Source organism: Vipera ursinii (genome assembly GCF_947247035.1).
Source record: "Vipera ursinii genome assembly, chromosome: 3".
Lineage (NCBI taxonomy): Eukaryota > Metazoa > Chordata > Lepidosauria > Squamata > Viperidae > Vipera > Vipera ursinii.
The window spans coordinates 63704284-63731402 of NC_139516.1; the positions used below are offsets into that span (position 1 = coordinate 63704284).

Genomic DNA, 27119 nt, shown 5'->3' on the forward strand with positions numbered 1-27119 from the left:
CCAAGGCCAGACTGGGGAGAAGGCAAGTCCCGAAGTCTTGAAACTTTCGTTCGACTAGGGCAGGGGTAGGCAACCTCGGCTCTTTTATGACTCGTGGACTTCAACTCCCAGAATTCCTGAGCCAGCTGGGAGTTGAAGTCCACGAGTCATAAAAGAGCCGAGGTTGCCTACCCCTGGACTAGGGGATTCATCCGAGGAGAAAGAGCAGCCGGTCTTCGCCAAGGCGGGGTGTGTGTGTGTGTGTGTGTGTAGCGCGCCGCCTCGCTTTTATTCGCGGCTCGCCTTGGATCCGGAGATCGCCGGGAATCCGCGAATGAGGGAGCGAGCGAGCGGGCGGGTTTTTTTTTTCCAGCGGTCTGGCGTTGCGGTTGATCTTTCCTCAGGAGTGACTCGCTTTTGTTCTCTTTTCTCCCGAACCGGCTCTGCCTTGCTCCCCCCTCCCTCGCGCCGCCCTCCCTTCAGGCGAACTCGGCGCTTCCCCAGGAGGAGGACCGTCCGCAGCGCGCCATGGAGCGCTACCGGAACGCCACCGAGGTCCAAATGAGTCAGATGGTGCAGCCCTGCCACACCAACTACCGCCAGGAGCTCAGCATCGGGCAGCTGCTGAAGTGGATCGACACGGCCGCCTGTCTTTCGGGTAAAGCCGCGCTATTTGCTCTCCCGGCCTCTGGCAGACGGAGGGGCGGGGACGCGTTTCTTGGCAACCCGCCCTGGGCTGAACCAAAACGGGGAGGGGGGTGGGTGTGAGCCTGCGGGTGGGCTGGCGCGGCCGCGCGTGGCTCTTAAGGTGGACCGGGGGAATTAGGCCAGGGGAGCCTCTTGGAAGCGGGAGCCGTTGCCGATCAGGCTTGACTTGGGATTCGTGCTGCCGGGGTGGTGGTGGTCCATCGGCCGGCCAGAGTGGGTCTTTTCCGGGCGTGCTTTGCAAGGGACGGGCGTGCCCGATCGTCGGGACACCCGAGTCCGGATTGGAGAAATCATAACTCGGGCATTGGAAGAGTTCACGTTTGAAGAAGCACTAGGGGGTGATATGATAGCAGCCGCCCTAGACCAGGTAGTTCTCGACTTAACGGCCACAACTGAGCCCAACCTTGGTGTGTTGCTAAAGGAGACATTTGTTCAAAGTGAATTTTGCCCCCATTTTACGACCTTTCTTGCCACACTTCTTAAGTGAATCACTGCAGTTGTCAAGTTAGCGACACGGTTGTTAAGCGCATCTGGCTTCCCCACTGGTTTTTGCTTGTCAGAAGGTTACAGAAGGTGGTCACATGGCCCCGGGACACTGCAAATGTCATAAATATGAGTCAGTTGCCAAGTATCTGAGTTTTGATCACATGGCCATAGGAATGCTGCAGTGCTCCTAAGTGAAAACTGGTCACAAGTCCCTTTTTTCAGTGCCCTTGCAACTTTCAACAGTCACTAAACTGATTGTTGTAAGTCGAGGATTACCTATATTTGAGGGGCTGTCACAGAGAAGAGGGGGTCAACCTATTCTCCAAAGCATCAGAGGGCAGGACAAGAAGCAATGAATGGAAACTAATCTAGGAGAGAACCAACCTAGAAGTAAGGAGAAATTTCCTGACAGAATAATTAATCAGTGGAATGAGTTGGACAACCATTCGTCTGACATGGTGTAGGGTCTCCTGCATGAGCAGGGGGTTGGACTGGAAGACCTCTAAGGTCCCTTCCAACTTTGTTATTTTGTTATTCTGAAAGCAAGCTTAGGGTTTAACATTGAAAGGTCTAGTTAGACCACGGGCGGTGATCGATAAATATAGGAACTATAACAAGATTTGGAAGAAGTGGGTAAAGAATATGGCCCATCTACCTCTGTTCTTTGACCTCCCGTTAATTTCTTGCTGACCGTCACCAGGTTAGAAGCAGAAAACAGCCTTGTGGGTGGAGAAATAGGAATCTGGTTTCCTTCAAATATTATTGGAACATTATCTATAATCCTTGGACTTTACTGGAAGGGTCTGAAAGGGCTTGTGGTCCAAAATACTTGGAGGGAACATTTATTTTCTTAATTTTATATAGCCACCCATTTTGCCATCGTAACTCTGGATGGGGAACAGAAGTAAAAACCAAATAATAACACAGTGACGCCTCAAGCCAATCAGCTCAGCCACCTCACTACCTCATACCAAAGAAAACCACAACGACAGGCTCACCCAAAGTTCAGGCTCCATATCTGGAGAAACATCCAGTCTTCAAGAACTTACGAAATGGTAGCAGAACTGGGGTTAAACAAAGCTCAGGGTGCATGTTGTTTAAAAGGGTGAGCGCTTCAACGGAGAAGGCCCACTTCCTGGGTCCTGCCAAGTGACACTGCTTAATAGACAGAAACCAGAGTATGCTCCCCTGCCAGATCTAGTGGGCTGCACAGAAACAACTGAAGAAACGTGGTCACTGATTGTAGCATGCAAGTACTTGCTTTTGCGGACCCTTTGCTTTTAAGCTACTCCCACTAACCAGCATACCCAGAAATTATGGAAAGCTATAATTGAATGAACTCTGGAAGATCACAGGTTTCCTGCAAAGGTCCTCTGGTTGACTCTTTTAGCTTCATAAAAGTTTCCTGCTTCTTCATTTCTAAGGCAGTTAATTCAGAGATTGACAACAATGAATTCAAGTTCTGCTAGTCCAGTTCAACTTTTTAAATAATCCTATGGTTGCGAATGTTTGAATATTATCATGTCACAACTTAAGCTGCATACCAAGTTTGTCTAGCCATAAGATCCCTTTCAGATTAATCTGTAAGAAAATAATAGGATTTACCCTATTTTTTTAACCATAGATTGGTTGGAGACATCCTTGCAGCTAGGGATATGAAGGCTACAACACTTGGCTTTCCTGATATCTAGGCAAATTGTTTTTAACAAGAGAGGCTTCCTTTAGCTGTTCATGGTAATGATGGGCAGTAGACTTTTCTTTCTTGAAGCTGTTTATTACTTTTTTAAAAAGTGCCCTAAACTAGTGATCATAACCTTTATTGTCAAAATACAACCATGTATACATTGAGATTGGCTGAAAACTTTTCTTTGCCCTGAATTTACTGACATTTGATTTCCTGAATAGAAATGTATTTATTTTATCTGCATCATCATTATAAATGTCATTTTTTAATCATTTCTCCTGCTCAATGAAAAAAAATCTACTGACACTTTAGTGAGACATCTTTTAAATGCAATGCACCACTGGTTAATGAAAAGTATTAAGGTATATCAAATTTAAATGTCAAAAATATTCTTCATATTGTCTATCTAGTTCAGACATGTCAAACTCACGACATCATGTGACGTCACGCGACATATCGGAGCTTTTTTGCCATTGCCGGCAATGGGCTGGGCGCGGTTTCTTCATGAAGCATCCGGCCCGTGGGCCGGCAGTTTGACACCCCTGATCTAGTTGTTTCCCCCAACATCAGCCCTGGGAGATTTGCTGAGAGGAGAAAGAATGGCTACCGGTACTTAAATGTCACCCAACAAGTGTTCATATCTGAGGATAGACTTAACTTGGGTCTCTGTCAGCCCTCATTTTATTTCTTTTGCTATCTGCTCCAAGGTTTTCATTCAGTGAGTGACCATGACAAGATCTTAGCTTTTTGTTTGATTATTATATCACTCTTCAAGGTACAGTGTGTTACTCCTATATGTTGGAAATCATAATTGCCATTTGTTTTGCCTGTTCAAACAGCTTAGACAGAGCTATTTGAAATACCTTCTATTTATTTAGCTGTCTCACTTCTGTTCACTTAAGAATGAGATGAATAAAAGTGGTTGCAAAGGTTTTTCAGTTAAAAAGCCTTCTGCAAATACTTCATTTCTCATAATTTTCATGCTAGGCAATTTGATATCAGTTTTAGAAATTCCCTGGCCAGAAAGCCATACTAATTTGTTCCTCAGCGAGAGCTTTTTGTTTATATATTTAAAAATGGTAACATTATTTTAGAAAAACACTTTTTATCAGAGTGTCTGAGGTAGAAGTTAAGAATAACTTAATTTCTTCATTGCTGTCTGGATTTGAAAACTTGTAAAGAGGTTCCTTTTAAAAGGAGATAAATAAAATATTGGTAGTTAATCAATTTCACACAATTTTTAAAGGAATTATATGAAATTATCATATAATAGTACATCTATTTCAATTTTTGATACGATTACTTGGATGTTCTATCCAGAACAATAGTTCAGATATATTTTCTAGTAAAATTCACAATACAGTAAAATAATTGTATTTTATTGTTTCAGGATCAATACCATTACAGGGACAAAAATCATTGAGAAATTGCATCTTTTTTTTAATCTATCATACAGTATTTGATGGCAACATATTTAATCTAGCTTTTGAAAGGCTACTGTGTATTTATTAAAATATAAATTGTTCAAATATTTAGGGAGTTGAAAAAGCTGGCTGGGTGACTTTGGGCCTAGTCATTCTCCCTCAGCCCAACCCACCTCACAAGGCTGTTGTAGGAAAAAATAGGATAAATAAGATATGTTGGAAATGTTCAAACCTTGAGTTATTTATAAAAAATAATAATGGTGGGAGAAATAAATGAACAATGAAATAAAATCATCTTATGTTTTATTACAGCACATTAGTATAGTCAGTGGCAACAATGGAACTGTTAAGCCCTACTAGTTATTTTTAAGCCCCCCCTTCCCCCCTTCTTTCCTTATAGTTATTACCAGTCTTCTATGATGTAATAGAAGAAAGTTGTATAGGATAAGGATCCAGAGAAACCTCTGGGAAGAAAACATTTGAGCAGCTTTGGACTCTTGAGTTTCTTTCATATTATTATTTAATCATGTTGATTTTGGGGCCTTCTCTAAGCAGTGATTAAACACACACAAATAGTGTATATAACTGAGACTATAAGCCTCCAAGCATCCTGAGAGAATGTTCTCTGCTTTCAATTTCATCTAAACCAACATTTTCATCGTTGTTGCTATTAATTACTTCCTTTTTCAAATTAAATCTGGTCGGAATAGGCTTTCTGTTACATTTTCCCATTAATTGCAGTTTTCTATAACCCAAATACTTTCGCCAATTTCCATCTCTAAATCAGAGCCTGGGCAGACCTCCTGTCGCCAAAGGGTTAGAATTGATTGATCCAGCTGATACGATTAGCTGCCTATGGACTATAACCAAAGATACAAATCTCAAGCCATTTACTTGCCACTAAAATCTTTTTAACAACAAGAATTCTGAAACTTATCAACTGGCATTTGGATTACAACAAAGAATAAAAGCAAGTTTGCATCTTTGGCCTGGCTCCTGAATCTTGTCAGGTGAATGATTATGTCAGAAAGAAGTAGTGACGCTAGGTTCCTACTGTTATGCCATATGTAACAATCTTCTGAAGAGCAGGGTATGTTGTATATGGGGAAGCTCCTCTTTACTCCCACCAAGTAAAATAAGCATCGTTAACTAAAATTGTCCCTCAGTTAAACCTTAACATGGCAGTTAAAATAGTTATATAGCTTTTGACTGTTCTCTCCTTAAATGTGATCTAACACATCTGTTGATAGAGGCTGTTCTCATACAGTTTCCTGTACAATTCTTAGACAACTGCCCGTGAAATGAAATTAGGGCTTGCAAGTTAGAACTGCCCATAAAACTGTAGAAATAACCGCTGTTTTAGAAGAGGTGGGCAACTTTTTAGTAAAGGAAGTGTTGGAAAGCTAGCAATGTATTTTCTGGAGTTGGCATTGCAAAAAAGCTGAACCCTCTTTTCAGATTCAGTGGCCTTTCATCAGTAAGCTTTCTGGGCAACAAAGTATTCATGTGCCTGGAATTTTTCCTGGTCCCATAAATCCTCTTTTCTGGAGAAGCCTTGTGTATTGGATCCCATAGTTCTTACAATGTATACCATGGGGTAGATTGTGCTCTAGCAGCTAAGATTTTTTTTCCCCATTCTAAGCCTAATTACAGTGAAGAAAAAAGGGTTCTTTTTGGTGCAATGATGTACATAACTAATGTGGTTTGTTTATCTTTTCAGCTGAGAGGCATGCAGGCTGTCCCTGCGTCACAGCTTCAGTGGATGATATCTATTTTGAGCACACAATTAGGTAACCGCTTCACTTCCTTGCCGTTTGCTGTTCAACTGGCTTTTGAATAGATGTTTCCTAGTGCTTTGCAAAACTAGAAGAAATCTGTATCACATTAATTAGCTTTTCATAGTCTGAATAACTTTGCCAATTCTCAGTCATGGAGCCAATGAATAACATTAAGAAAAAATGGGCACGTGAGCTATTAGTTAAGCAGGAGGGTGGGACAAGATTTCAACTGTGGGGGCATTTTATGTTCTTAACTGAGAATACTGTGCAAACAATGATAGTCTTTGGCTTTTCTTAATGTTGAAAGGCATCTCCCATCTTAGGCTTCTCCCAAGAACAGGAGAACCACAGGGTTGTTTGAACTGCAGGAATCCATTTTGGAAAGGTTTTAAGTTATTTCTCCAGAAAAATGTTTTCAGCCATTGAAAACATGCTGTCTTTGCTGTCGTGCACCATATATCTAGAAAAGGATGATTTTGGAACAGAGGATACAGCTTTAGTATTTTTCTCATTGAGAAGGAAACAACACACGTATATGGAGTTCCGGTGTGTTTTGGTGATACTGAGAGTAATTATGCATTTTAACAAGAGTATGTTTTTCCTTCAATTAAGCAATTGTATTTATTCCAGCATAAAGGAGACATAGGAAGCTATTTCTTCTTGGGTCAGGCTGTTTAGTTATCTAGCATGGAATTATTTATTTATTTATTTATTAGTTTTTATAAACCGCCCTTCTCCCGAGGGACTCGGGGCGGTGTACAGAGGAAGCTGGTGTTTACTGGTGTTTTTGAAAAACCCAGGGCTTGTATCAGCAACAATCATAAGTTACATTTTTCAGTGCCGTTGTAACTTTGAACAGTTATTAAATGTATTGTTGTAAGTCAAGGACTATTTGTAAAGTCAGTTCTTTACCAGTGAACAATGAAAAGATGTAGAGATATTTGAATAGATATATGGCTGAACATAAGCAAAATTGAAATGGGCATTCCTACCATTTTCTCTGCATATTTTAAATATCTTCCTCATCTTTTTCCCCCCTACAGAAATAATCTAATACATCTTTAAGAGCAGCCTAACATAATACTCTTGTAGGAATGGATTATTTCTTTTAATTGATACTTTCTTTTCCTTTCCTTTTATTTGTTACCCTATGCCGCAGCTCTCTTTAACATCCAAAAATAGATAGCCGTAAAGCATAGTGCACACGAATCCCTGTTTGCATAGCAGAAAATGAATATTAAAAGCATCAAATATTTGAAAATATTTTTTTGAATAGCGTAAATTGGGGGAAAAACTATTCCAAGTTTAAAATATGTAGTTCCTTCCCATCAATGCATTCTTATTGATTCATGATCTGGCACTAAAATAAAACAAGGTACGGCAGAAGAAAGTAAAACACCAACAAAGTTAATTGTTGGGCAGAATTTTAAAGGAAGAGACACTGGATAATGGATGATAGGGGGTCACTCAGTAAAATTACCTGATGTGTGGAACCTTCAGATCATAGCCCCAATAATGTTCTCAGAACTATGGATGGAATTCTGTTATTCCTTGATGAAATTTTAACATCCCTTGGATCCCAATGAAACTGTTTTATGGAGAGCATCTTTTAATTGTGATATGTGACTTCTTTTTCACACTTTTGGTTTTCTCTTCTCCTCCCACTTTTATGTCAGACAGATGCTTATAGATTCTCCTTGGTACTCATATGGAAAGAATGAAGTTTGGTATGAACCTTTGCAGTACACATTTATACAGTAGAATAGGCTGCTGGTCTCCTAACCCACTACTGCTCTGGCATAGCTAAATGTCCTTACTCATTTTCTGCACCTTGTCGATGTTCCTTGAGTCTAGACTCCAAAAGAAACTGACTAATTGTGGGCACGTAGGTGTCTGTGAAATTCATGGTCAATTAGTGACCATTTGAGGTTAGAATTGACCTCCTGGTAGTACTTATGATCCAATTCCATTGGCCAGGTGCTTCATGTGACCACATGTTGGGCTCTCAGAACTAGCCCACATTTATGGCTGTTTGAAGCATCTTACAATCATGTAACCACATTTTATGATGGTTTTCCGAAAACCAACATTTATTTTCAGTTTTTGGCAAAACCAACTCATAGCGAACCATCACAAAAAAGGTCATAAATTGGGTCGATCAAGTGAATAACCAATTTTATGTCCATCTGGACTTATGACTCTAATGAACAAGCTCCATTAAGTCGAGTGTTGAAAAGTTAGGGGTTGTTTATTCACCTATTTTTTTAGCTCCTAGAAATCATGCAATCGCCAAATGAAGAGCTCATTTTATAGATGTGTTTGACTTCCTTCTTCCTTCTGATGCTCTAAAATGAAAGTGGTTTCCTTTTTCTAGGGTATAACTAAAACATCAAAAAGATGACTCAGTTGGCCTACAATGGTTGTTCATTTTTACCTAAACTCTAGAGAAGAGTCAAGCTTCTTTGGAATGTTTTTTAATGATCGAATCATGCAAAGTTCGTTGCTGAGCTGAAGTGCAATTATGGAGTATTACATTTTCTACCTGTTTGTGATATCAGTGCATTCCCTGATGTCAATTGATGGACACATAACTCAGTTATTATGTCCTACTGCTTAGGCCTCTGAAAAACAATCTATAAATAGTTTCTCTTAACTCTGAATTTGATGTATTTTATAGAAATATTTTAAAAAGTGTGCATGTATCATAATTTTCCTAAGAAGGAGCATAGGAGGAAAGATAATGATTGGGGTTTTTTGGGGGGTGTGCATTTTTCTGGGAGTAAGTTCTACTTACGTGAACTATAAATGCATTAACATCCCATGCTAACCATGCTTCTTTATACAAACTACAGTTGGCTTGGTTGCACAGCAAATTAAGCCATAAGAAATAACAAATTGTTGAGTTTACTCTGGGTAGAATCTGGATAGGTGAGGTGCTGTTCGGCTGCCATTTTGGACTAAGTTTCTCAGACACCCCAATCAGCACAGAAAAAAGTCGCTTACTAGGGGAATTATAATCTAGATCACTTCACTTTTGTTTAGTCTTTTTAAATCAACAAATCATACTTCATTGTTGATTGTTTTCAGTGTGTATCCTGTTTTTAAAGAATTTACGATTAAAGTGGAAGATGTTCTGCAAAACCTGAAACAGCTCTTACACAGTGAGGGCCAGTACCGATAATAGTGCATTGCTCTACATCCCATTAATTCAATTTTCATTCTGCCCTATGGATCAAATAATACATTAAGTGTTTTGAATAGTCCTTTTGGTTTCATTAGTAGTTCACCGTCTGTTCGGCTTTATTATCTAAAACATTTTTGTATCTTCCATATATGCTCCATTTATGTTTCCTCCTCCTTAAAGCGGTACAGGTAGTCCTCAACTTACAATCATCTTTGAGCCCAACATTTCCATTGCTAAGTGAGGCAGTTGTTAAGTGACTTGTGCTGCTGACTTTGCTGGTTGGAAGCTATCTGGGAAGGTTACAAATGGCATTGCATGACCCCATGACGTTGCAACCGTCATCAATACATGTCAGTTTGCCAAGCATCCAAATTTTGATTACATGACCATGGGGATGCTGCAACAGTTGTAAATGTGAAAATCTGTCATAAGTCTTTTTTTTCCCATTTGCTTTTGTATTTTCAAATGCTCACTGAATGAATGGTTGTAAGTCGAGGATTGCCTGTACTTAATCTTCACTTGAGAACATGCCAAGATGGGTTTTATATGTTCTTCAATGATTAGGGAACAAGAAATAGCTTGCAGTCTTTACTCTCCGGTATTAATTGTTGTGGTGAGTTTAGTGAACGTTATGGATTTACTCAGGGTTTATTTTTAGTATTTATTGGCTCGATTTATATCCCATCTTTTAATGTAGCTCAAGGTAGCATGCCCTCCTCCTATTACCCTTCATTCCATCATTGTACAGGGTGGTGGGTGGTTCAAGCATGATTGACCCAAAGTCACCCAGTGAATCTTTGTGGTCTCATCGATTCCCATTTAACACCTTAACTCATGTAACAAAATGTGTTGGAATGAAATATCATTTGAAGAATCCTTTTCATGAAGGTGCTGATGTCTTCACCATTTGAATCTACACTAGGCAACTGAAAGTTGAAGGAAAGCCAATACTGGTTAGGAGAGTTGAATGAAACCTGAACATCTGTGAGTCTAGGACTTGGAGTCACTTGGACCCATTTCCCAGAGGAAAAAAAACACTGGGAGCCGCAAAACCTGCACACGCACGCAAGGAGGGGGACTTGATTGAAGAGTTTAATTAAAAAGAAAGAGGCTGCTGTGCATGAGTTCTCTCTCTCCCCCCCCTTCCTCCCTCTCTCTCTCTCTCTCTCTCCCCCTCCCTCTCTCTTCCTCCCTCCCTCCCTTTCTTTCTCTCTCTCTCCCCCTCCCTCTCTTTTCCTCCCTCCCTCCCTCCCTTCCTCCCTCCCTATCTCTCTTCCTCCATCCCTCCCTCTCTCTGCCTCTGTCCGAACTTCTGCTCACCTGGCAAGCTGGCTTCACACTGTTCTGGACAAGCTGACACACATTCTTATTGGGCTGGCTCTCCTGCCCTGCTTTCTGCTGCTTCCTGTGGAGATGCAGCAAAGGCAGGAGCCCCGCCCAATAAGCTTGTCAGCTTCTCGGAGAACAGCATGAGTTTTACACACACACACACACACACACACACAAGAGAGAGAGAGAGAGAGAGAGAGAGAGAGAGAGAGAGAGAGAAGGGAAGCACAAGTACCTCTCTCTTTCTCTGTCTCTCTCTGTCTCTCTTTCTCTGTCTCTCTCTCTGCAAATGGCTGGGAGCCGCAGGAGAAGGGGTTGCCAACCCGTGGTCTAGGAACACAGCCAAGGGACTGCATGTTCTGTATCATGAGTCCTTCGGGACAAGGGCGGTATAAAAATTAAATTATTATTATTATTTACTGAGTATCAGACATGGCTACCGTAGTTTCCGGCGTATAAGACTACTTTTTAACCCATGAAAATCTTCTCAAAAGTCAGGGGTCGTCTTATACGCCGGGTGCTGAAAATTTAGGGACGGCTGGCTGGAAAACCTGGAGCGGATCTCCCATTTAGTCTGCGCAGGGAAAGCGGGACCAATTGGAGAAGAAGCTGCAGTCTGTGATTTTTTACAGGCTTGGTTCTGGGCGTCTTCTAAAGTTGAAGAGCAGCTGTAGTATATCCCAACTTGAAAGGCAGGTGGGGAAGGCAGCAGCCAGAGCAGCGGCTTAGCTCTAAGGACACATTTGACTCAGCAACTAGGCGGGCTGGCTGGAAAACCTGGAACGGATCTCCCATTTGGTCTTTTTTTTTTAAAATCCCATTTATATCCTGCCCTTCTCCGAAGACTCAGGGTGGCTTACAATTTAAAGCACAAATCAATGTGCTTAGCAATAGCCTTCATTCTATGTATATGCCTGTTTATTAGGGCTTTCACCCACCCCCCCCAGCAGCATTATTACAAAGTCAGCTTATTGCCCCCAACAATCTGGGTCCTCATTTTACCTACCTTGGAAGGATGGAAAGCTGAGTCAACCTTGAGCCTGGTGGGATGCGAACTTGCACTAATTGCAGGCAGCTTGTGTTACTTAAGGCTCTGCGCAGGGAAAGCTTAGAGTGAATTAGGAAAAGTCAAAAAGTGAATTAGGAAAATAGGGAATGGTTGCTGGAATCAGGGGCTGCCACAAAGAATAGGGAGTCAAGCTATTCTCCAAAGCACCTGAAAGCAGGACAAGAAGTAATGGATGGAAGCTAATCAAGGAGAGAAGCAACCTAGAACTAAGGAGAAACTTCCTGACAGTTAGAACAATTAACCAGTGGAACAACCTGCCTCCAGAAGTGGTGAATGCTCCAACACTGGAAGTTTTTAAGAAGATACTGGATAGCCATTTGTCTGAAATGGTATAGGGTTTCCTGCCTTAGCAGGGGGTTGGACTAGATGAACTCCAAGGTCCCCTCCAACAACTACTACTACTACTACTACTACTACTACTACTACTACTTCTTCTTCTTCTTCTTATTATTATTATTATTATTATTATTATTATTATTATTATTATTATTATTATAGTTTAATCCACTTGCACTGTTTTATGTTTACATGTTTGATGACAAACAGCCTTATGTTTATAAGTGACAGTTTTCCTACTAAGCACCTGCATGTCATAAGCATTTGAATTAAAATTACCATATTAAAATCAAATCTGATGTTTTTTAATTTTTATTTGGTGTGCGTTGGAAGAGGGGTAGTCTTATACGGCGAGTATAGCCCAAACCCTATAATTTAACAGGAACTGTAGGGGGTCGTCTTATACGCCCAGTCGTCTTATACACCGGAAAATACGGTAAGTGTATATTTAGTGACGTGAAATCTTATCTCTATATCCTAACCAATGAACCCAAAAGCCCTTGGAACTCTTGGCTGCCAAAGTCTTCCATTTGGGAGAAAGGAAAAATAAAATAATATTTGTCCAGAACAGTATCTTAATCCTGCTGTCTAGATGTCTGCAAGAATTAATTTAAGTGTGTGGGTTTTAGACAGAAGTGTTCAGATTCACAGCCTTTTTTTTAACAATGAAGCTTGTCAACATGTTTGTAAAATAGTATCTCCCACTTGGATCAATTTCATATTAGAACTACAATATGTTTTCTATCAATGGAATTTTGGAGAATTTTATCTTACTTTTCATTTTTTTCTCCCCCATTCCTAGCGTAGGGCAGGTTGTCAACATCAAAGCTAAAGTGAACCGAGCATTTAATTCTAGCATGGAGGTATGTATGCTTCGACACTGTCTTGGGTGACTGTTTGCTTTGACTTTTGGAAGCTGTGCTTCAGATATAGTTTGCATCTTTTGCCCCCAAAACTGTCTAAACTCTTCCCTACATACTTCTGAATTGTCCACTTAGAGTTGATTATACAGAGGTTGCAACTTCAAGCCAAACATAGATAACTGAAAGTGCTCTCTCATTTTTGCAACCCCAAGGTACTCATCGATGTGATGGCACTAAGCTGCTGGTGTTCAGTGCCTTTTTGTTTCTCTTTTGCAGAAATGAGATACTGGCTACACTATGTCTACATTTTCTTATGAAAGTACATTTGAATTCCACTTGTTCCTAGGACACTTCTATCAGATGATTGAGCCATACTTTGGTTCAGAGTGAAACTCATTGCAGTCCAAAGGATGAGCTTTGTTTGCTTGCATGTCATTGACTTGATTTGATTTGATTAATTACTCTTCCCCAATATAAGACAAAAAGATTAAGACACTTGTTAGTCTATAAGAACACTTGTAAAACCAACTCCATGTGAAACCAGATGCTAGCATTAACAACATTAACAACTAGCACTACTAACAAACGGGAGAATGAAAAAGAAATCCAGATTTGTACACCTCAGAACGGTTGTAAATAAAATGGCAAATAAGGGCGGAATAACTAAAATAATATAATCATCCTATTGCCAATTTGATTTTAGAGGATCATGGAAATGTTTGTTGGGAAGGAAATAGAACATTGGGACAAATTTGTAGAAAAAGTTAAGACTCCACTGTATCCAGCTGGTTCATGGGTAACTTTAGAGTTGTAAAGAGTGGTACAAGTGTATATATTCCATATCGAGGATCCTGTCAGGGGAAAAAGGGTTTTGCCAGAAAGCAGACCAGATTGTTTTGCTTGGTGTGTAACGTCAATGTAGTTGAAATACAGTTTGTGCATTTCTCACTCCACAGCCAGTTCTTGAGATTCACGCAGCAGCATTGTATTTAATCAAAACTGTATCTAACTCATCTACTTGGGCTTTTGGATTTGCTTCTGTAAGTTCTGCAATTTAACAACAAAATCGCTAGGTTACTATTTTGTGGAATATTTAAGAATCGCTAACATAGCAAATACCAAGAACCTGTTTGCTCAGATGGACTGGGAGAAGATCTGAGGCTCTTAGGGACAGTGTCCATACTTTGGCAGGAAGTTGTTTCTCTTTGTGCTTTTCAAGTTGAACAGGACACCCAAACACAAAGAGCCATAAGGCTGAACATGTTGGCTCAACCTCCAGGGCCTTTTCTTAGTCTCATTCAACACGGGAGACTGGAAGGAGATTTCAGCTTACACAGGTGGTCCTTGACTTATGACCACAATAAGCATCTTACCCAATTCCCTGCCAGTCAGGTATACACTATTAATGCACTAATCACGGTGGAAAAATCATGCTGGAAAAACTGCCAGCATGTTTCTTCTTACATGCGTTCATGTTCTCTGTAAAAGCTCAGTGTCCTCCATGGAATACAGTCTTTGAGTCATGATGTTATCCTCTGTACGGGCTAGAACTTTGAGAATGTTCATTGAAAATGTGTAAAGCAGCAGAAGAACACTTCCCTGAATGACGAGGATTGTGCTACGCCATGTACAGAACTCGCATAACCCTCTCCTAATGTTAGTTTTTCCTTCTAATTTTGATTGCTTTTTTGTAATAATACACAAGTGTCTCTGCAGGCTCAAGGGGGGCATTTCCACTCCTTTTATTTGCAATTTGGCTTCCGTTGTAGGCAAAAGAAACAGCTGGATCCAAGGGATGTCAGGTTTTGTTTTGTTTTGCTGCCTCAGGGAATGAATTTTGGTAATTCATTGGCGTAGAAAATGGTAGTAGATAGAACACAATTATTGCACTGCCTGTTGTCTTCTAAATATTCAGAAGTATGAATTGCCCAAACTGGATTAAACACTGGAACAAAACAAAGATAGTGAGCAGTGCAATCCCTTCAGGTGATACAAAGTAGTCCTTGGAGGAAGGGAACGGTAATACTTTCCTAATTGATTGATTGGTAATAGATACAGGGCCTTTTTCTTTTTAAGAATCAGCCTGTCTCACAGAGGGTTTTCACCTTTTCTCCTGGCAATGGTTTTCAGGTTGGGGTGCAAGTCAACTGTGAGGATCTCTGCAAAGGTGAGCAATGGAGTGTGTGCAAGGCATATGCAACGTTTGTCGCTCAAGGCAAGCCAACTGCTAAGGTAGGCGTGGAACCAAAGAAGTACTTAATTTCTCTCACCGCTTTCTTTCTCTTCCTCTCTCTCTTCTTTGGAAGCGAGTACGGAGAAGTTGATTACATTGTGATCCTTAACATTTATTTACAAGAAATAACCTTAGTTTTTATTCTTTCGGCAGAGTTTCACAGTATCTGTTTTCATTTTATTTATTCATTCACTCAGTTCATACAACTGCCCACTTCTCTGGGTTGCTGTCAAGGTTTAAAACAATTAACAATATCGACAAAGGAAAATGGTAAAGTGATAAAATCTGATAACACAAAACATTGCACCAGAGAGCACAACTCAAACAGACAGGAAAAAATCATCAGACTTTCTGGCTCTGTTCCTGAGTGAAGAACCAGGTCTTCAGGGCCTTCTTAAAACCCTGATTTATTCACTGCTGGGTAATGCAGGGAGCATCAAGATATTTTAACTCCTCTGTGGTTTATAAGCTCATCAAGTTAAAAAAAAATTAAACACATCCTCGAATCAAGTTATGATTCGATTATAGTGACTCCGTGGACCCAGACCTACAGTTCTCTTGGCTGTATACCAGAATGCTTTGCCCCTGACTTGACCCAAGATGCCTTTTCATTTTCCAGCCGAGTATATCTCTCTGTGGCCTCCCATCCATTTATTAATCAGTATTAATCCTGCAGACTTTTTTGAGATCAGCTGAGGTGAGCTTGATGCTTTGTTAGTTTATACATATCTGAAAAAAGTTCTGCAATACTGAAATAGGATGCTGTTGCTCATTTATTTTCAGAATGTATAGGTTGCTGCAGAGTGAAACATATTGGCAGTGTAATTTGATTGATGGGGCGATATCAAATGAAAGTTGATTGCACATTACTTGTAAACTATGCCAAGATTGCAACTCCTTGCATCTTTATGAAGCAGGAAGTCTGGCTATGATGAAAATTGTTTGAAAATAAGTATGTATAAGGTTACACTGAAAATAGTACAGCTATATACAAATAACATCTTGAAATTCTTTCCTGTGTAGTGTATAGCTAAGTGAGGACTGTGTGTTTGTGTGTGCGCGCGCACATATATTTGCTGTTGTTGCATTGCTTCTTTTTTCCTTTTGATTCCCCCCCCCCCATTTTGTAGTAAGTAAAAACAAAGCAAAATCCCTCTTGGAGCCAAACTAAACAGTCAGCACGAATGACTCTACATCAGGGGTCTTCAAACTTGTCTCTTTTATGACTTGTGGACTTCAACTCCCAGAATTCCTCAGCCAGCGTGCCTGGCTGAGGAATTCTGGGAGTTGAAGTCCACAAGTCATAAAAGGGCCAACTTTGAAGACCCCTGCTCTACATCAGCTTGGAGAGCAATGACAAGTAGAGTTTCACTGGGGTCTGTCTGTCTTGGGGCCAGCATTATTCAACATTTTTGTTCTGAATGATAGGACTGATAGACAACTTACGAAATTTTAGTGGTGCTGGGTGCTCTTTGAGCTTGGTGGTTTTCTTGCAGATGTTTCATTGCCCAAACTAGGTAACTTCATCAGTACTAGCACCAGCAATTTAGCATTGATAATGTTACCTAGTTTGGCTAATGAAAGGTCTGCAAGAAAACAACCAAGCTCAGAGAGCACCAACAACTGCTCATTTCAACCCTGAGCTACAAATATTCTCCTTTATCAGTACTTAGGAAATTTGTGAATGTTATAAAATTGGAAGTATTGGCCAATGCCCAAGACAAAAAAAGATTGAAGTGTAATCTGGATAGGTTGGAAGACTGAGAGGATCAGTTTGTCCATTAAGATGTTATATTTAGGGAGAGAAAATGTAGGATTCACATGCAAGAAGGAGGATCCATGGTTTGGGAACATTGCATCTGAGAAGGATTTGGGTGTGGTCATTGAAAATTGAACAAGCACTGTGAGACAGCTACTAGAAGGGCTAACATAATAGGGGCTGCCACAAAGAAGAGGGACTCAAGCTATTCTCCAAAGCACCTGAAGGCAGGACAAGAAGCAACAGATGGAAACTAATCAACGAGAGAAGCAACCTAGAACTAAGGAGATACTTCCTGACAGTTAGAACAATTAACCAGTGGAACAACCTGCCTCCAGAAGCGGTGAATGTTCCAACACTGGAAGTTTTTAAGAAGAGACTGGACAGCCATTTGTCTGAAATGGTATAGGCAGGGTTTCCTGCCTGAGCAGGGGGTTGGACTAGATGACCACCAAGGTCCCTTCCAACAACAACATCAACATCATCATCATGATCATGATCATCATCATCATCATCATATCATCATCATCATTATTATTATTATTATTATTATTATTATTATTATTATTCTGGGTGAAGTAGAGAATCAAATGCATTAGAGCAGGGGTCTTCAAACCTGGCCCTTTTATGACTTGTGGACTTCAACTCCCAGAATTCTTCAGCCAGGCATCCTGACTGAGGAATTCTGGGAGTTGCAGTCCACAAGTCATAAAAAGGCCAAGTTTGAAGACCACTGCATTACAGTATCAAAGAAATATGAAGTTGTTCCTTTCTACTTGGCATTGGTAAGACTATACCTGGAGTACAGCATAAGATTCTGGGCACCTTGTTTCCAGAAAGATATTTACAAGATAAAGAAGGTCTTGGATCCTGGAAAAAAAAACCCCTAAGCTGAGTTAGATCTGTTTATTATTTCAGTGGAGGCCATCAGCAAACCTTAGAGTTACAGATTAGACCAGGAAGTTGAAAAAAAAATCCCAAAGAAAGCAATGGCTATCTATTTACAAATTTTGAGTCAAAGCTATATGAACATCTGGAATCAAGCCGAACCCAAATCTTTGCCCAGCTAGATGGAAGTACCTTAATTGATCTTGAGAGGATAAATCTAGTTAAAAGTTGGAAGAAGATCGTTAGAAATACTACACACAAAGGTTACACTTGGAAGCAGAAAGAATTGCAGAAGGAAGTGGCAGTTTACTTTCTTAAATTTGACCAAGGGAACTACATGGATATACCATGAGGTGATCATAAAGTGGGCCTAATTCTAAAGATACTTCAGTTTACTTCACCTAGCATAACTTACAAACGGTGCCTTATATATATAGTTTCTGTAACCAGGACCTTTTTATAATTCAAGCATCATCACTGTTATAAACTTGATTTGTGAATTTAAAACACACTGGCAGACCATGGGGAGCCATACAAAGTGGACCTCTCAAGATTTAAGTAAGCCATATCTCTTCTACAGGGGCAGATTTTTCTGTCCACAAATTGCTTGGATGTGTTTCTGTCATCCCATCATTATTAATGTGTACTTTCATATGCAGCCAAATCAATAAGTCTTTTTGAAGTTGCATTAAGTAACATATCTGGGCATACCAAAGCCAAACTACATATTATGTTAGCAGCAAGTTTGTAATATTGTGCTCAGGATAAGGCCTGTCCTTTTTTGTAACAAAAAGCAATTGTACAGGAAGAGGATTTAATTTTTCCAGGTATTTACCCGCTAAGAAACCCCTTCATCTCACAAAAGTGATTCTTGAAAATTATTTCCAATCTTCTACTCCATTCAACAGAATAGAATATTTATTAGGATTATGCACTGATCCCGATTCAAAAATAGAAAAGGGGTTTATAGAATAGAGAATTACAGAGTTGGAAGGGACCTTGCAGGTCTTCTAGTGAAACTTCCTGCCCAAGCAGGAGTCCCTATAGCAGTGATGGCAAACCTTTTAGAGACCCGAGTGCCCAAACTGCAACCCAAAACCCACTTATGTATCATTGGGTGCTGGTTGGTCATGGCCCATTGGGTGGGTGTGGCCGTGATGGTAATGGCAGACTGGGTGGGACTAAAAAGTTCAATCAATCAGTTCCAACTTTGCGAGATCTTTTTTTTCCCCCACGAGAAGTTGAAATTGATTGCTTGATTGAACCTTTTTTTGTGTGTATGCACACGGCGGCGGCGGCCTAAAGCAAAAAGGTTTTATAAAACCCAGCTGAAGGCCTAAGAGTGGGGCAACGGCATGGGTGCCCACAGAGAGGACTCTGCTTACCACCTGTGGCAAACGTGCCATAGGTTCGCCACCACGGCCCTATTGCACCCCAGACAAAAGGCTGTCCAGTCTCTTCTTAAAAACCTCCACTGTTGGAGCACCTACAATTTCTGAAGGCAAGTCATTCTGCTGATTAGTTGTTCTCACAGTCAGGAAATTTCTCCTTATTTCTAGGCTGAATATCTCCATTTGGAACAATTGTGAATGCTCAGACAATACCTGTCAGCTGTAGCTTTTTTCTGGGCTCATACAGTGGGAGCTGTCTGATCCCAGACAATGACACAATTGATTTAAGTAGATACTGCTGGCCAGTGTTAGATACATATCCATGCATGCTCCAAGTCACCTCTTCCATTTTAAATCCAGATCACTGATCACTGCCCAGTTCTAAAATTCCCTGAATCTTAACAGAAAAACAGGAATAACAGAGCTGGAAGGGACCTTGGAGGTCTTCTAGCCCAACCTCCTTATTAAGCTTTTGCAGGTGGGGAGAAATCAAAGTACAGAACCTATACAGGGGAACAACCAAAGAATGTTGGAAGTACATTGAGAGGCTGTGTGTGTAAGCTTGAAAGTTCTAAGCTGAACTAATCTGTCTTAAGTATCACAGCTCAAATTTGCCTACATGAGTGTGAGTTAGATTTGGGCTGTGATACTTAAGACAAGCAAATGGTCTAGAGCAGGGGTGTCAAACTGCCGGCCCGCAGGCCCAATGCGCCATGCTGAAACCACGCCCACCCCATTGCCGACAATGGAGAAAAAGTCGCGATACGTTGCTATATGTCACGTGACGTTGCAAGTTTGACACCCCTGGTCTAGAGTAAGAGGAATGTTAATGTATTCTCTTCCCTTTCTCTTAGATAAAGTTGAAACCCCTGGCTCCTCAAACAGAAGAGGAGAAAATTGAATACAGCATTGCCGCCGAACGTCGCCGTATGCGACTGGTGCACACGGATACAATAAAAGATCTGCTTACTAAGAGCCCTGTGCAGGCTGGTAGAGTATATTCTAGCATTCTTTCTAGGGCTTTGGCTGCACGGCATGGGTTAGCTTGGCTTTGTTTCGTTTTACTTCATTTTACATTATCTCTTATCATTTTTAAAACACTTCATGAATAAATCCCTATGTGGGGAGTCAGTCTGGTCAATATTTGAATTGGCAAGGTGTGCTCTGGTTCAGGAAATAGAACTCAACAATTCGAAATGCAGAAAGATGAGCTTACCCTTGTTGGACATTTGGAAAACATGGCATGCACTGATCATTGGGAGCACCCAAAGATGCATGGGGAATTCAGTGTTTATGCAAGTTCATTTCAGTATATTAAACTAGTCTTCCTTGTTTGTACGGGTGGTCATTATATTCAGCCAGTTTGGTGTAGTGGTCAAGGCATTGGCTAGAAACTGGGAGACCGAGAGTTCTAGTCCTGCCTTGGGCTGGGTGACTTTGGACCAGTCAATCTCTCTCTCTCTCTCTCTCAGCCCTAGGAAGCAGACAGTGGCAAGCCACTTCTGAAAATCTTGCCAAGAAAATTGCAGGAATTAGTCCAGGCGATTGTCAGGAGCCAATAATGACTCAAAGGCACTCATCCTTTGAAAACAGCATAGCTGTTAGATGCCCTTGAAAAGTTATCCAGAAGCTTTCATCGGTTCAAAATGGGTGGTCTGCATGTTTTTGGGCAAGCTTAAATTTGCACGTGCGTCACCTCTCCTGCAGGAGCTGCATTGACTGCTCATTTGCCTCCAAGTCCAATTCAAAGTGCTGGTTGTCACCTTCAAAACCATGTGGCTTGGGACCAGGTTATTTGAAGGACCATCTTTTCCCTGTCAGGTTTACCTGCTTCACCAGAGCAGGAAGGCAGGGAATCCTACAGGTCCCCTCTCCTAAAGCGGTCCATCTGACAGGACTAAGAAGGGCCTTCTCTATAGTGGCTCCCTCCCCGTGGAGCATCACCCCTGCGGAGATAAAATTGCCCCTCATTTTGACACTCTTTTGCAAGGTCCTGAAGGTATAGTTCAGCCAAGGGTCCTGGGAACCCCAGCGTTATATGAAGCCTGTCGACTGGCTTATTTGATGGCTCTCATCAGAAGGGTGGTGGGTTACTGTTTTTGTATTGGGATTTTTAAGAAGTCACTGAGAATGAGTTGGGGGCAGGTTTTTTTTTCTTAAATAAATAAAGAAACATCATTTGACGTTTGACACTTTGGGTTTATAAGAAAGGGCAGCTACTTCATTTCCAAACACGCATTTTTACCAAATGCATGCTCGTTAGGTCAGTGGAGCTCCCTGCCACCTGTTTTTTCAAACTCTGATATGTGCGTGATGTGCACCGAGTTTTCCTATGGTAGTAATTACATGAAGCTATGATTGCACGTTGGTTGCTAGAAAGAAGAAAACGGTTGAACTGCAGTGCAGAGATAATCCTTTGACCTTGCCGCTTCTTGTTTACAATCAAGGAAGAGTATTTCTGGTGGCATCTCCTAGTAAACATGGTAGTTGAGGATTCCATACAGCTCATCCATGTGGTTGTCATAGTGGAAAGTGCTATTAAAAAAACTACCTCTGGCCTATAGTTATTGAATCCAGAAAGGGTCACACTTATAATGGACGGGATGTTCCTCTCTGGCCTGGAATCCGTTCACTGATGCTGACAAGCTATTTCAGGAAAGTGAGCAATGATGCCAACAAGCCCTGCTAGGTACCTTGGATCAGCTGAGCTGCAGAGCTGATCTTCATTGCCAGTAACTTTAATTCAGGAAGCCCTTCAGTAGAAGAGGTTGTTGGTTCCATTAATTCCACCTGTTGTGTTGCAAGGGGTGGAATTAATGGACCGAGTATAATCATAAAGCACTAAACATCAATAAGGAGCAGACATGATTTCTAGCCCATCCACTGCCCAAAAGAGAAATTGATGTAGCTATTGACATGCAAGAGAGAGGCTGCTTGAAAAGCATGGTATAGAACAGGGGTAGGCAACCTTGGCTCTTTTATGACTCATGGACTTCAACTCCCAGAATTCCTGAGCCAGCTGGGAGTTGAATTCTGGGAGTTGAAGTCCATGAGTCATAAAAGAGCCAAGGTTGCCTACCCCTGGTATAGAAGAAGCAATAGTCATAGCTCCCTTTTAAATTGTGGGTAGTTTCTTGCTTCTTGCTTGCTTCATTTAGTTCAGGGATGTGCAGCTTGACGCAACATGCAGCCTCGGAATTCCACCACAAGTTGAATCCAGATTGTAACTTAAACCTGGGAATAGGAAGATATGCTTAAATACAGTCACGTGCAAAAGTGTAGGTATCACTAGTCCAACTGTATGGCTCAGTGAATCCTTAAGTGAGTAGAAAGTACACAACCTCTTCAGTTGGATGCTTTAGATACTCACGAATGAAGGGGAATAAACGTGTCCCAGGGTAATGCTGCAGGATCCAATGTGGGTCGGTCACCGGGACCAAATGTTTAGTCGTCCGAGCTTTCGGACTTGTGCTGAGCCCATCTTCAAGGAATTTCTCTCCAGCCAGATTGGATCCTGCAGCTTTAGATACCACTGACCGCTTGCTATGTATGACAACAGGTCGATAGAAGTTTTTTTCTTCCTCTCCGCCAGGTAAAGCTTACACAAAATGGAGGTGGAGGGTGAAGGAAGAGACCTGGACGTTATTTCAAGTGCCTACCTGGTAGTTTAACCCTGAGAAGGTTGTTCCTGTGCAGATACACCTCTGATGGAAGATATCTTTTTCCCCTAATAGATCCTGAGAACAGAGAATGCAGTGTGACCATACCTGCTGAAAAGACCAGAGTGGAAAGCGTGGAACTCATTTTACCCCCACATGCCAACCATCAGGGAAACACGTTTGGTGGGCAGATCATGGCGTGGATGGAAAACGTGGCCACAATAGCGGCAAGGTGGGTGCTTGCATCTGCTGAGGGGAAAATGGAATGATAGTGATTGCTGAAAATCTTAACTCTGGCTTTATAGTAATTAGGACTGAGATATATTTAAAAAGATGAATCTACGGTGAGGCCTGCTCTTTTTCACTGGAGGGTTCCCATTCCATCATACGCTGGTAATAAAGACATTTTCACATGGCACATTTTCAGAATTATTATTCATGAAGTATGGAACACATTGCTTTCTGGAACTTGTTATTTTTAATATGAGGAACTCAAATACATATAGAGGTAATCTTCAACTTGAAACCATAATTTATCATGAAGTTAGAATTATAAGACATGCCGGTTGTTAAGCAGGTCATCATATGACCAACCTCCCTTTTACATTATTTTTTTGCTACGGTCATTAAGCAAACACAGCAGTCATAAAATGGAACACCACAGTTGTTAAACAAATCCCATGGCCTTTAAGCGAACCCATTGTTAATAGTGGTAGGGTTTTTTGCCAGAAAACAGAAGTTTTTGAGATTTTCTGGCTAGAAAAGGCAAATTCATAGTGACATGTACAGTGCAAACAGCTGCAAATGTAGGCTGGCTATCAAGTACCCAAAATGTGATCATGTGAATGTGAGGTGGCTTGGATGATCAGAAGTTTGAATCTGGGTTGTAAGTACCCTTTTTTGGTCCATGTAACTCCGGACAGTCGTTAAGCAACTGGTTGTTAAGCGAAGACTATCTGCAAAACTCAGCAGTGTACTAGAGATTGTTGTGGCCATTGTTTTCAGATTAATAAACCTTTCCGTAGGAAAATTGCAAGAATATGCTCGTCTACATGCACTCTAGGTTTTTCTAGTATAAAGCAGAGAGGGGCAACTGGAGTCACTAATGTTTTCAGCAAAAAGAGAGTATTAGGTTCTTCTGGCGTAGAACAATACTGAGGTTACTCAACTACTGGCTTCCTTCCCGCTTTATGAAAATTGGGAGCAACTATAGGAATTAAATGTTTTTGCCTTTAACGTTCATAATGTTCCTTTTACCCTAGATACAAACACTGCATATCGAAGTCCACTGAAGTTTGATAGCAGTTATCTCAATGACAGCAATGTGGAAACATAATAAAGGATCTGTACTGTGTTTTCCCCAAAATAAGACCCAACCAGAAAATAAGCCCTAGCCTGATTTTTTTTAGCATGTTCCTAATATAAGCCCAAAATAAAGCCCCAGTTAAGATTGTCATCAGCCCGGGGGGGGGGGGGCCTTGGTCAGCACAGGAGGCAACAGGCACGCGGGGGCTGACAGTGTCTGACAGTAGCTGCACCCCACACAGCACAGGTGAGACCTAGGGCTCACCAGATCACCAGGCTGGCCCTCCAAGCAGAGGAGCAGGGGGATAGGCAGGCGATCCCGACATGCAGTGGCACCAGCAGCAGTCGGAGGTAGAGGCACAAGGGGAGACAGGCACGTCGCTTTGGGATCGCCTGCCTCCCCCTGTGAGTCTGCCTCCGACTGCTGCTTGCACAACTATCAACTCAGAAGCGCTGCTCAGGCTGTGCAGCTCCAGAGTGCAACGGACTCCTTTGGCCCCCATGCTCTTGCCACGTCTTATGTGCGCGCTGTATATATAAAGGTAAAGGTAAAGGTTTCCCCGCACTTGTGTGCTAGTCGTTTCCAACTCTAGGGGCCGGTGCTCATCCCCGTTTCAAAGCCGAAGAGCCAGCGCTTGTCCGAGGACGTCTCTGTGGTCATGTGGCCGGCATGACTAGATGCCAAAGGTGCACGGAACGCTGTTACCTTCCCACCGTAGTGGTCCCTATTTTTCTACTTGCATTTTTTTTTTACATGCTTTCGAACTGCTAGGTTGGCAGAAGCTGGGACGAGTAACAGGCGCTCACTCTGACCCCCCAAACTGCCAACCCTCTGATCGACAAGCTCAGCATCCTAACCCACTGAGCCACTGCGTCCCTCATACACACACACACACACACACACACACACACACACACACACACACACACGTTTTATTTATATATATAAATAAAATCCGTTTTATTTATATATATAAATAAAAGACCGGGTCTTATTTTTGTGGAAGCATAGTATCAGTTTGCTAGGTTTGATGTCCTGCTGACTACCAAGTTGAGTGAATGTGTAAACAGAAATGAGAGAATCTGCACAGGGTTTAAGAAGGCAGATGGAACTATAATCTGGATGAGATTAGGTTATTCTGATCCCAGAGCAGCCCACAAGCCATGATAGAAATCTGGGGACAGATATCAGGGCTGTGACACATATCTTTTGCTTGGAGATATTCTTTCCACAGTCTTGATTGTTGAGATATTAAATGGTATTTTTGGACCCTGACTTAATATGGTAAAGATTTTCTAAAATCAATAGGTAGTATCAGAATAATTTTTCTCAATTTCTAGATTTGTTAGGAGGCATGAAAATGGGGGGAAAGTATTGGACCTAAATCAATTCTTGATTGGCCAGTTGTTTTATTATTATTATTATTATTATTATTATTATTATTATTGTTGTTGTTGTTGTTGTTGTTGTTGTTGTTACTGGGTTTCCTGATCCTATACATCTTCTATTTTTGCTTCAGTAGTAATAGGGATTCTTTTTCCTAGTTGGATAAAAACAAGAATTGGGAGGAACTGCTTATTTGTCTGTAATTTGAACAATAAAAACTGCAATCATGAAGGGAATTCACTGTCCAGTCATTGGAAAAAAGGTAGGAGGCAAGGCAAAACCAGCCTCCGTGCAAGTTTGAAAAGTGGACGATATGGTCCAGTTGCATGAGCTGCTATACTGATTTGTCTACCTACTCTTATGTTTTGGATATCCATAGTTTAAACGTGTTAACTCCTTTCTAAGGTTTGCAGATGTAATTCCTTATACCGTTCAAATAAATCCACATTTAAGGTCACATTTGAAAGTTACCTTAGGTTTACTGGCAGTGGATCTGACGGAATTGTTCAGCATTTTCCTACACCTGATTTAATTTAACTGTGGAGGTAACAATAGTAGTATGCTCTAGTAATCCATAGTGTAACTTGAATGTATTTGTTTGGTTTTCACCTCCCATCCTTTTGTTGGGCGCTTAACCATGCACCTGGAATTGCAGTTCTGCTCTTTTCTATTTCTGCAATTTCTTTGAAGCCAATGAAGGCAAGAGGTTAATTCCCAAGGATAATGTTGATGCACCTTTGTGATTTGGCTATTAGATTTCCCTTAGTTATTATCAGATCAAGGCAGAGATATTTTTACGTGTGATCCTGCTAACTAGAGATACATTGGAATTTTACTGGGATAGCAAGAAACATCCCCCCCTCAAGAGATGCTGATTTTTCTACTTCTAAAGCTAAATTTTGTCCTTCTTGTGAATGAAAATAGAAGCTACCACAGCCCAGCTACTATAGAAATTCACTCCCTTCCACACTGACTTACTTACCTCTTAGCATGCATTCTTCTTTATTCCCTTTTTTCCTGAAGCTCTGAAGCTGCCAGATTGTCTTTCATTTTTTATTAGTGACGAGCTAGCTGTTTTCCTTTAGGTGGCACTGTGTCTCCATTAATTCTGGGAATTTGTATGGTCATTATGTGGAAAAGAAGGAAAAGGGAAAATTCAGTCTGTCCTTTGCTGCTTACCCATGTTCTCTTATTGCTGGGGCACCCGGAGGTCCTCTTGAACTGGCAAATAGCCTTTCCACTGTCAACAGGCCAGTGGAAATCCAGCTCGGGCATAGTTTGACACTTGTAGTAGAACAGTGAACTTGGGTTATTTCATAACTTCTATTTGATCTGTTGCTGATTGCCAAACAGTACTGTATTTAGATAGTTTGTTCAGCGGCACATGCATTACAGGTAACGGATGGTATTTTTTATGTGATCAAACTAGATTTCCGTTTTTCTCTGTTCTTCTAGCCGATTGTGCAATGCCTATCCCACCCTGAAGACCATTGAAATGTTCCATTTCAGGGGACCATCTCAAATTGGGGACCGCCTTCTGTTCAAGGCCATTGTTAACAATGCATTTAAGTACAGGTATGTCTTCCTGCCATCCTTCTATCTAGAGCTAAGTGGATTTGGTCCGGAAGTCAGTAGAAATTTTACGGAGTTGTATAAA

General features: G+C 41.2%; 1 protein-coding gene across 2 annotated transcripts in view; it reads left to right on the plus strand.

Annotated features, from left to right (window-relative positions):
* ACOT11 (acyl-CoA thioesterase 11) overlaps positions 1 to 27119 on the plus strand; it is a 111809-nt gene that overhangs the window by 69639 nt on the left and 15051 nt on the right. For both annotated transcript variants that reach the window (XM_083359635.1, XM_083359634.1), the window contains exons 2-8: positions 463 to 637; positions 6002 to 6071; positions 12780 to 12840; positions 14971 to 15072; positions 19966 to 20101; positions 22846 to 23002; positions 26918 to 27037. In XM_083359635.1, coding sequence (XP_083215761.1) covers positions 508 to 637; positions 6002 to 6071; positions 12780 to 12840; positions 14971 to 15072; positions 19966 to 20101; positions 22846 to 23002; positions 26918 to 27037 — 776 coding nt within the window. In that variant the 5' untranslated portion in view covers positions 463 to 507. The remainder of the gene's footprint in view (positions 1 to 462; positions 638 to 6001; positions 6072 to 12779; positions 12841 to 14970; positions 15073 to 19965; positions 20102 to 22845; positions 23003 to 26917; positions 27038 to 27119) is intronic.